The sequence below is a fragment of the Labrus bergylta genome, chromosome 5, assembly GCF_963930695.1.
Source record: "Labrus bergylta chromosome 5, fLabBer1.1, whole genome shotgun sequence".
NCBI classification, from domain to species: Eukaryota; Metazoa; Chordata; class Actinopteri; order Labriformes; family Labridae; genus Labrus; species Labrus bergylta.
This window is the reverse complement of record NC_089199.1, coordinates 15,038,391-15,049,943: the sequence shown is the minus strand read 5'-3', so window position 1 is coordinate 15,049,943 and position 11,553 is coordinate 15,038,391. Positions and strand designations below refer to the sequence as shown.

General features: G+C 39.6%; 1 protein-coding gene across 1 annotated transcript; it reads right to left on the bottom strand.

The window, feature by feature from the left end:
• Positions 1 to 69: 69 nt before the first annotated feature.
• On the bottom strand, positions 70 to 6,281 carry ankrd33ab (ankyrin repeat domain 33Ab). The gene is made up of 5 exons (XM_020646838.3): positions 6,080 to 6,281; positions 4,961 to 5,269; positions 4,687 to 4,816; positions 4,392 to 4,532; positions 70 to 2,973 (listed from the first exon to the last, which is right to left on the bottom strand). The coding sequence occupies exons 2-5, from the start codon at positions 5,219 to 5,221 to the stop codon at positions 2,132 to 2,134; spliced, it is 1,374 nt and encodes a 457-aa protein (XP_020502494.3). The 5' UTR covers positions 5,222 to 5,269; positions 6,080 to 6,281; the 3' UTR covers positions 70 to 2,131.
• Between the last annotated feature and the right edge of the window lie 5,272 nt (positions 6,282 to 11,553).

The following is an 11,553-nucleotide window of genomic DNA, read 5'->3' as shown; positions in this document are numbered from 1 at the left end:
TATTCAAAACAAACATTATGAAGCATTATAATATCTTAAGATGCCTGGCAGTATATGTAAGTAGTGATATGTTGCTAGATTCAAGTCTTGTTTCTCTACCTCTGAACGTTGGACATTAAAGCTACCAGTCTGATGTGGAGCGAGCTAAAATGCTCGGCCCCCTTTTAGTCCCGCTTCCATCATTGTAGAGAACACATCACTCTAAAAGACTACACTATTTGATCCTCAGCAACAACTGCTGTACATGTAGATACATATGGGATTTGTCAGGATTCATTTGATCAAAATCATAATTAGAAAAGTCTTATTATATCTATCAATCCCATCTATTAATGCATCCAGATACAGCCAGAGATCAGATCATTCACATGGGCTTACCTCTTTGGTCCTCAGCAAAGACAGATGTAAATGCATATGGGCGTAGCATGAATGTCTTAGTCTGGACCGAGCTGCAACCTTTCCGTCTTAAAAATGAAGCCAATGCAAAGTACAAAATCCTGCAGTTCGTCGAGAGACCGCTTGAGGCTGGCTCCAGGAGCGCCAGAAGTCACACACACACCACAGCCAAAGAAAACTTTTTTTTACAGCAGCAATTAACATGTTAAAAGCCGGATGCGAGAAATGAAATATCTGATCAGTTATTGTCATCACTGGCACACAGTGTGCAAGGGTGATTTTTTTTTAAATGGCTCATTTTAGATTGTATAAACAATATGTGTTATCCATAGTGACGCACGTGGCTGACATGATTGACAGGTGGGCGCGATGTAAAGGTGTGTCATAAGGCTTAAAGCCCCCTGCCCTGACAGATGGCTGACGTCACTCAGGCTTCGTCCATTAATATTTACGGTCTGTGATCTAGACCCACAGACAGAAGAATATTCTTTCTTTGAGGTTCCAAAGTAAAGGCTAGGACTTCAATGTTATGACATTACCATGTATTTAATTGAGTACAGTGTTTTTTTCACAGCTTTTGGATGAATACAGTTGCATGCCATGGCTGCAATGAAAATTTATGAAAGCAAAGATGTGAACAGAAAAAAAACAAAAAGAAAGACCTAAAAAAACAAACATAAATAAAATCCTAACTTCGAACACTTGACTGAATTCAACTTTAAATGCCCTCAATTTATTTGCAATTTCATGAATTCCATGCACTCATAGAGTTAATAAAAGCAGGACATATCATATGATGATGTTATTGGCAATATCAGAAAATGGCAAAAAAAAAAAACCCATCTGTTGCAGTTTTGCTACATTCTATTATTCTATACAATATTTACAAATGATTTATGGCTGTCTTTTTTTTCTTACAAAAACAATCATTACAACAGATTCAACGGCTGTGGCTCAGTTGGTAGAGTCATTGTCTCTCAACCTGAAGGTCGAGGGTTCAATCCCTAGCTCCTGCTGCAACATGTATGATGTGTCCTTGTGCAAGACACTTAATCCCGCTGCTTCGTTGACGGCGTATGAATGCGTATGAATGGGATTAGTTACTTCTGATGGTCTCACTATATAGCGACCACTACCATCATTGTGTGAACGGGTGTGAATGGGTAGGTGTGACATGCAGAGTAAAAACGTTTTGAGTAGTCAGAAGCGCTTTATAAACTCAAGTCCATTTGCCATTTACCATAACACAGTATATAACACTGTAAAGAATGTAAAGCTCCCTGTAGCATTGTGTGTCTCTTACATCTTGCATTTGTCATTTATACAGTATGTGCCTTCATGGGTTTTATTTCATTGATGAGGTAGATTCTGTAAATGTTTGAGCACATGTCAAACTGAGATGATCACCTTCAATTTTTTATTATAATCATCATAATAAAACTATTTTTTAGCCTTTTTTAATGCTATAAACTTATATTTTTAATGCTCCTGGTGAAAAAAATAGCTCTTTTCTACTGTTACTCAAAATATAAGATATAATCAGAGCCCCGAAACATTATGGAGATTATGCTTCAAACTCCTCCCACTTTGTCATTGCAGGGCTCATTTATGTTCCTCTACAGTTCAGATTTAACAAAAAAAAAATCTCCTTTCTAACTTATTTTTCCTAAAGGACGTAAGTGCAACAAAGGCTGAATATTTGGTAATAAATGGTTCATACAGCCAAACAGCCTTTTTAATTCTTTACCTTCTTTTTGTCTCTTTCCTTTTTCTCATTTTTCTCCTTCTCCATCTTTTCTTTCTCTGCCTTCTTTTTCTCCTTCTTTTTCTCATCCTTGATCTCCTTGTACTTCCACTTGGGTGGTTCCAGGAAGCCCTTTTCCATTTTCTTCTTCTTCTTTTGTTTCTTTGGCGTTGCCTCTGTAGGCCTGTTGATGTTGATCTGGGGGATGCAGCCAGAAGGGAACACGCTGTTTCGTCTCGCCATACTGCGGGGAATAAATGTAGAAGCGACTTTGGTGGAAGCCAGAGACAGGATGCTGCCTCGCCTGTCAGGATCAGTACAGCACGTTGTAGTGATGGACTCTGCAGATTGGATTGTGGGTATGATGTGTGATACTGAACCATTACTGTGGCACACTGAGCTCTCTACTAACTCATTTTCTGGGTGTTTCTTCACCAGCTCTGGGACAGCCAAGCGCCTCTTCCCCACCTCAGGAGGGCTTGTAGGACAGAGGGGACGGCATCCAGTTGAAATCAGGGGACTGTGGACACTGGTGGTGATGCGCACCATATGGTCCAGGCACCCGTTATCCTCAGGGTCATGAGGTAATCTGAATCCAAATGTGTTCTTTAATCGCTGAGTAATTTTTTCCCTGGCACTTTTCTCAGCTGTGGCCTTGGCTACCCGCTCCTTGAGCTCAGGCCACTCAGGGATGAAATTCTCACAGAACTGCTCAGCTTTCGGCCGCAATTTAAGGCGACGGAGACGATACAGGGTCTCATAGCGACCCGTTTTTAGTGCCCAGTCCCGAGCACATTTTCCTTTTGTGGTGTCTACTGCATGTGTATCAGCCCCTGGTGAGAAAGATGTGGAAAAGAATGAAGCATTTTGAAACTAATAGCCTTATTTAGTCACTCTCTGTTTTAAATCATATTCAGATCTGGGGAGCACTCATTTTCTATGAGGCCAGGTAAAATGTGGATGGTAGTGGTAGGAAAAGCACAAGTGTCTTAAATCACTCTAAAGATTACTTAATTCCAGTTTACAGGTGAAGAACCCACTATGGCAACATAGTGTTCCAACATGCATCCCTGAAACTGAAGCATCTCGTGTGAATCTTTACACTGAGGTGTTTTCTGCCATGTCATGTCAAATCTGCCCCAAAAAAGGCTTCAATCATATTTCTCGACAAAACATTGTCAAAAGACAGAAAAGTAGACACCAATCCAGCGTTATTTAGGTTAGACAATTTTCACTTTTCGTAGTGGCAAAAGCACGTTTGGCCAATTTTGTCTTTTTTAAACCAGCTCTTTTGTGTTCAAGTATCTTTATTAGGTTATGACAATATTAACCAGCATGCATATAACCAGGATCCTCAAACTGGTGCAGCTAAATGGGATTCGGCCATTAATTTTATGATTTACACCCGTGCAAATTATAACTAGGACATGGCAAAATGTCCCCAATGTGTTTTGTGGAGAGTGCCTTTATATGGCTTTATAATACAACTAGTTTGTAATGTTACAAACATATCACATGCCAAGCCAACAGACTCAAAGATTCATCAATTTATCGATTAAAAAAAAAAGTAGGCTATAAATATATGAGTTGTTGCCTGACTGCAGTTTCAAACAATAAATTATGACTGAGAGTAAGAAAAACATTTGAAGTCTACAAATAGCTGTTGGCTAATCTACAGCCAGCCTCCAAGACTAGTAAATCAGAGATTAGACAACTGGACACGGTGTTAAGATGTGATAATGTCCTCAGAATGATCCCTTAAACTGGCCTGGCGTCATCGTATCGTCACTCACCAACAAAGTTAGCAGTCTTCAAATATGGATAAACCGTGGGCTCAGCTATTCTCACCGCTAGAGCTGTAACTATTCTTTACTAGCAGGGGGCCTGGTTAATGAGCTAATGTCAGGGTGTGGAAAAAAAAAGACCTATTAATATCATAGTACAGTGTGAGCACTGTGTGAGTGCAACAATGTGAGATGGGTTAGGATAAAGAGGATACAGACATAGTGTTTGAAAAAGGTGGGACTTGAACAAGCAAAATATATTCTCACCAATCTGAGCTGTATTTTGTATGTTCATGTACATTTTTTAACGGGTTCATTTGTGTTTCTCCTAAGTATAAAGTAAGTAAGTGTAAAATGATAAACTAATATAGACTTCCCAAACTTTAGTGGTCATACATTTCAAATGAAGAAAAGCTGTCAATCTTGTGCTTGAGAGGTTTTATCTGTGACCCTGCTTTCATACGTACCAGCCATAACAAGGGCGGCCACGACGTCATTACGGCCCGTCATAGCAGCTTTGATGAGGGCTGTGAAGCCTCGACAGTCTCTTATTTCCATGTCTATTCCAGAGTAGTAGTTTAGGAGATACATGACTGTGTTTACATGACCTGAGGAGAAGAAAACAACAGGATTTAGAGATCAGATCAGCAAGTGTATCAGAAAATTAGTGAAATTTGAATTTAAAAAAAGCTTTATGTATTACATTACAAGAAAAGCTGACCATCTTTTTTATAAATTTGTAAACGAGGTGGTCTGACTTACCTGCCTGTGATGCAATCATCAGAGCAGTGTTGCCTTCATTGTCCTGATGATTTATGTCGAGGAAGGGACAGCTATGGAGCCCATACACAATATCCACATAACCTTTGCAACAAGCCAACATCAAGCCGTTCTGTTGGAGAAGGGTCAACAGTGAGGATAAATGACATTGGGAATACTCTGACAATAACACACTTGAGGTTGTGCTGTTGTACTGGATATCTGCACAGCTCTGGTTATCTTCTAAATTTAAAAACATTATCAATGAGACCCTCACCCAGCTATTGATGTCCAGCTCCATGGCTTCTTCTTTTGTGACCCCCCTCTCCAGCACTTTGCGCAGAGAGACAGGCTCATTGCGGGCGCATGCTTGATACAGAGTTGTTGCGATGCAGCCGTTTGTAAACTCCGACTTGTAGTCAGGGAGCACCGAGTCATCTGAGAGAATGCTGTCTGAATCGGACTCACTCCCTGACAGAGACAGGTCGTCTTCATCAGGGCCTGAGCCAAGGTGGGGGTCCCCGGCTGCGGTAGCCATCTTCCAACGGCAGAGCAGATGCGATGACACTGTGTTCTTAGACTACATCTACAAGACGATCAAAACAGAAACAACTGAATTTGAAAACACTGGTCATCATCTCTTGCAACAAAGTCGCCATTAGCTCTAGAGATTGAACACTGAGGATGAATCTCTCCTGCCTGGAAAGCTCTCTTTGGTTACACACATTGAAACCTCCACATCATCTCCTTATTGTGTGCACCTCATCATGCTGTAGGTGTCAAACTTCAGATGAGTCTATTTGAAAGATCAAAAGTTTGTCAGGTTGACCTGGGGTAACATGACTGTGTCTGTCAGGGATTATGAGTGTGTTATGTGAGTGTCATAGAGGGGGTGTGGCCGTGTGAGCTCAGTGTGCCTTTACTGTTGAGTAACTGGATCAGCACTTGAAAGCCCCGCGGAACATACAGCATGGGCTAAATGTGGAACAATCCACCTCAGAATAAACTCAGCTGCACGTGGACCTGCTAAGCTCATGTTTTGGCCCTCGTACTGCTGTCTGAAGTAAATATGACTACTAAAATAATAATAACTACTGATATTTCACTGAATCTTAAAATAGCATGTATGTAATCACATGCAAATTTTCCGGGTACTCAGGTGAAACGCACTTTCCGATTTAAGAAATTGTTATACAAGAAAGCACCTCTTACTTTGAGAAATGAACACGCGTCCAATCATAAATGTCACAGGTTAATTCTGATGAAACCAAAATATAGAAGTTGATATTCTCAGAAAAAAGTGCAGCGTTCACCGTCTTTCATCATTATAGACTTTACGATCACTGAGAACAAACTATATTATACACAAATATTAACATAGCTGAAATACACTTACCAATAAGGGCATCAAATTAGCTGAAAATGTAGATGTATCCACTGTTCATGTCCGACCTTAGTGACTTCTTCTGGGTGACTTCTGACTTCCTCCAGCACTTCTGTGTTTTTCAGAGCAGCTGACAAGTCACCCATTTCCATGCCACATAATGTAGTGATGACATAAAACTGAGAGGAGGAGTCTTCAGAGAGTCTTCTCAGAGACTCGCTGTGTTCACCTCCTGTTCTCAGCTCATCCCACTTACAACAGCTTCATAAAGAGGATTACATCCTGCTGCAGGCCCTTTCACCTTACGGGACATCAGCAGTTTAGTCCGTGCTACCTTCTCATTATATGAGGTTTTAAAGTGGCTAAACTGAGATAAAAAAAAAAGAAAGTTGTATGCTACTTTTCTTTTTGTCTCATGTTTCTTAAATCTATTGTTACACATTTAGTTTTTCTGCTTGTTTAATCATATTTTGCAACTGTTACTGGAGCATTTAATGTCAGGATGAAAAATAGATTAGATCACAAACAAATCATGAAAAAAACACTTAAATCACATAAGTCATTAATCCAATTGTAAATGTCTAAATGTTAACTGTAAGCTGCTTACACCAGAGGAATCTAATTAATTGTTAAGACTGACAAACGATCGAATCCCATCAGATGTGACCAAAGTGCAGTGAACAGATGGGACAGATTCCAGACTCAGGAGTTTAACCAGCAACAAAACCCATTTTATAGAAAAGTAGCAGCACATGCTGATTCAGATATTTCTCAGCTTCACCGGAGGGTGGGCAGGTCTCTCACACTTCTCACATTCAGCCTTTGAAATATGCTCATCAAAGAGTGAAAGTGAGGCACATTAATATCTTTTTCAATTATTAAAAGAATTTAAAAACTTTTTTTGCATGATTTAAGGACCAATACAAATAAAAAAAGAGATTTGGCAGTATACACTGGTTTACTCAGTAGTCATATCAAAGTTCTTATGGCCTTTCTGGGGCTGTTTTAAGAGGTTAGAAATTCTGTTTCACTGGCTGAATTTAGCCGATGGGACCTGTGGGATGTGACCGGACTTGTCCAGACAGATTGACCCTCTGCTTGTCTAGAATGGGCCTGAGGACAAGTCCCACTGCAATTAAACAGCTTCCCCTCTGCCCAGAGGAGAAAAAAACCTGGTGCAAAGCATAGATTGTCCCGTTTTTCCCTTCTCCTAGAAGTCAGTCAAAGACTCGTGCAGGACCAGCAGTGGATTTGCTATATTTTTTAGGATATCAGGTGATGAAAAAGTATCACCAAATTTGGACAAACTCAAGTGGAAAGAAGACAAGAGATTGAAAATGAAGAATTTGGCAAAAGCGCAATGGAGGACTGAACAACTTCTGGGATACAGGGTTGAGAAAGTGAGTGTCTCTGTCCATGAGGCCAACAATTTCAGAAATAACTTAAGTCAATGCTGAAAATGTGCAAGGATCAATTCTGAATCTCTGCTAACACGTACACAAGTCTTGGAATAGTGTGTATTTCAATATAGTGAAAGTGTTTAATAACCTTTAATAACTTGAGGAGTATATGAAAGTAAGAATATTGGATGATTGCTTCAGCTCCTGTTTACATTTATTTGTGTCTTACAATCTTAACCTTGCTTTAGTGAAGTTCTTCTCTTGTTGAATTTTAATATTATTTTAGATTTACAATCCGATATTAATAACATTATTCTATTTCTCTTCCATAACATGTGTTTTAAAGTGCTAGTGCTCATTCTTTTATCTGATTATCATATTAAATACTATAAAATATTGAATTCATTATTAGTGTGAGTATAACTGGCTGAATGGAAAGAAGATATATACTTATATTCATTGAGCTTGTATTTTGACAAAACGTGGCTGTTTATGTGCCGTTGCTTTTTGTATTCTCACTCAGCTCCATTCACAGTCTGGCTTTACGCTTCAGACTCCATCAAACTTGATAAACAGCCATCTATCATCAGGGTTTTCAGTTTGCTTTCACTTGTTTAGTAAACTGAACTGCAGTAAACTGAAAAATCAAGCCCTTAAACTAGGAGTCAAAGTTGTCCTCTGGTGATTAGTTAAGTCCTCTCAGAGAAAATTCCTCAGATAAGATAAGAAACCACTCAAGCTGAAGCTGAAATAGGAAAGAAAGAGGAGTTTGGAGAGAGAGGTGAAATAGAGTGGGAAAGTGGTGTAATTAAGCCAGTTACCTTTTCGGTCCCACATAGACACAGGCCTTTAAATTACCGGACTCTTTTGATCTAGTTGATGCTTTTTTGAAAGGCGGACAAGTGTTGTTGTTTTGAAAAAATAAGTTTGAACTGTATTATTTGTAATTTCACAGTCACTCCAATGTCTGTTTTGTTTGTAAGATTTCAGACCCCAGTCGGGAGAAACTGCTGTCCAATGAACACAATAAAGACGTGCAGGCACAGCTCAAGAGGGCCAGGAAGTCCAGTGTGGCTGTAGAATGCAAAGGTAACACAGCATGTTTATCTACTGCTCGCTTGACTTCAGTGAATTCAGAGAAAAACAGTTTGTATCTGAAGAGCATCCATCACATCAGAGAGTAATGTGTTTGTCTTGTTACAAGAAACAGATTGTATGAATGTGATATGTAGCGACACTGATTAAAACATACTCTTCTTCCTTATCCTGATGTTTAAATATTGGCTAATTAGTTACATGCTCGCTTGCATACACATGCATGTACATATAATAATCCATCATTGCAGAGCGATCAGTGCTTTTCAGCTCACAGGGATCATCATGTCAGAGTTTTTAAAAGCTTAACTCCAGGGAAAGAGAGGGAGAGCATTGTGATATTTTTATAGCTGTAATCTGTCCTCTCTGGATTGAGATTCCAGCGTTGTGTTGGTCAAACTGTGACATGATTGTGTGCTTATCTATCCGTGTGTGTGATGTGTAACATAGGTGAGTCACATTTAAACAGCAGCTCTCCTCCTTTCTTTTTTATACATCTTCTTCTTCACTAAATTCATCATGTTAGGGTTCGTACAAGTTTACGCATAAATCTCCTTGAATCACAGAGCTGGCTGCCACGAGCCTGGACAGCTGTGCTTAGAAGATCATCTAGTCATGAATGCTTAATCTTAGCTTTGAGATTAAATCGGCCTGCCTTCATCCTGCCAGCTCAGCTTGCTGTGTGTGTGTGTGTGTGTGTGTGTTTGATATTTCCACATGTTTTTTCCACAGCAGAGGAAATTCTTTAGTAGTTGTTATGAAAAAGGAAACCAGACGGCTGCATAATTGATCAGAGAAAAGGTTCTTAACGTGTTTAAAAAATCAAACATGTGTGTCGGCTGATCTTTGTTTGGAATGGCCCTTAAAAACCAATCAAACAATTACATCCCCACAGACCCCATCTTAAAATGCTGTCATAAGCTGACATCATGTTGGTCCCTCTAGTTCCTTTTCACATTTATGAAAAATGTAGCAGGATTTATTTGATATATTATTCACCCACTTTAACTGTTTTGAGGATCAGAAGAATGCATGATTAAGGGTGTGCTGGCTTTAAGTGACATGTAAGTGCTGCTAGTCGTCTGCTAGCTCTCACCTCAGCTAATTTTAGCGCCTGACATCTCTTTGGCTTTTAGTGATGTTTGTGACTAAGGAGAATTTAGTGGTTTTACTAGAGAAATGACTTGCTATAAAATTAGTGCAATTAAAAATAATTAAAATCAATATTTGCCCCAGTTTTTCTATTAAGTTAAATTCTAATATGATTGGATATGTATGTAAGATCCCAGGGAGTCTCAGTTGATGTCAGCCCCTGCACCATGACTGGCTTGTTAGCTTGTCCATAGCTTGTTCAAGAGTGTTTGGCAAGCTTATGGCATTTAGAATTGTTGTTGGTTTCCCCAAAGAGAAAAAAATGGCCGAAGTGATGAGAAGACGTGATTGATTTCAAGTTTTCCAATATGTTTGGTTTTTCCACCTTTTGCTAGCTCGCTAGCATCGAGTTCTACATGCTCTATTAAAATAAATACAGAAGTCAACAATAATCAATCTATCTGATCAACTGCTAAAAAGATAGCCTTGGGCAAAGACTTTAATACCTTGATAAACATTTGCATATCTCAAATGAGTACACTGAAAACAATGCTTTAAACCTGCATACCTTCTAACGGACTGCAGGGGGGGACCGCAATGATTGCAAAAAGAGCTCTGATTGTCTGAAACCAGATGAGAAAATTAACCTGATTTCTCAGTCCATTTATTACCTCAGTAAACATTTTCCAAATACATTAATGGTCTCAACCGTTATAGTTTCAAGAATTTTTTCTCCAAGATCACAATATAGCCGTTTTCACATTATGCACTCCAGATAATATCTAGATAATTACAAATATTCTCCCAACCTAGCCGTTCACATATGCTCCTCACAGCGGGGGACTATCCCTGATAGAGGGGAGGGGGATCGGGGGATTTCCTGAGGTAAGACGTGACGTAACAACACGGAAGTAGCGGCCGAAGCAACAGAGTCCGCTATGTTAAAATTTGAATATTTTCCTTTATATCAATGCTATGTGTAATCCAATGGAATGACAACATCCACAAAAGAGAGGAGAACAACATACTGACGAACAGAAAACATAATGCAGCCGTGTAATGACGTGCACGGAGATCGTAGTGGTCGCTTGCAGACACTTTAGCCAGTCACTATATAAACGTCACTTTCTTTCTATTGGCTCGAGTTGAAATCTCCGTAGAATATGCTGCGGCGTTCAGACATCAGCTCACTCGGATTTTCTGCGGAAAAAATATTAGGGGTCTGGCCGGATAAAGGGGTCTGCTCCAGGTAAAGACCGCGCGAAAAATGCGGCTGTTTGCGTTCACACATAGCCTAAAGAACCTCCGGTTAGCCAAATCTCCAGAGTTTTTCAGGAGATTTCTGTATGTGTGAAAGGGGTTCATGATGATCATTTTGTACATCATTCTCCCATATGAGTAAGTAGAGGATGAAGCAAGGTAATGTTAGGTCGGTGCTACCAGTGATTGACAGGCCACTCCCACAGAGCGCCCCTACAGGACTGGAGCACTCAGGTTGCATTTGCAGTTTTTCTCTACTTGCAGTTGTTTTCTGAATATGTGTATTTAGGTTTTTGACTTGTTTCATGTATGTATCCACTTGGCAAGCAAAAAAAAAAAACAAGTGACACATTTGATGTTAATGCAGTTGTTTTGTCTTTTTGCTTTTGAATGTGCAACGTTTTTCTAAATACACATCATTTCTGCTGTTGCAGAACCTTTGCACCTAATGACCACTGTTAATAAACCCCACTATTGGACACATTTTTGCAAGTTGACATGGTGTTGGATGAAAAAAAATTGACAAGTCACCTGCAACAATTCCCCCACAGAGGGACAAACTGTCCAACACAAATTCTATGGCACTCCATTGAATAATTGTCTGCACAAAACACTCAAAACCCCAAATGTTTACTTCAT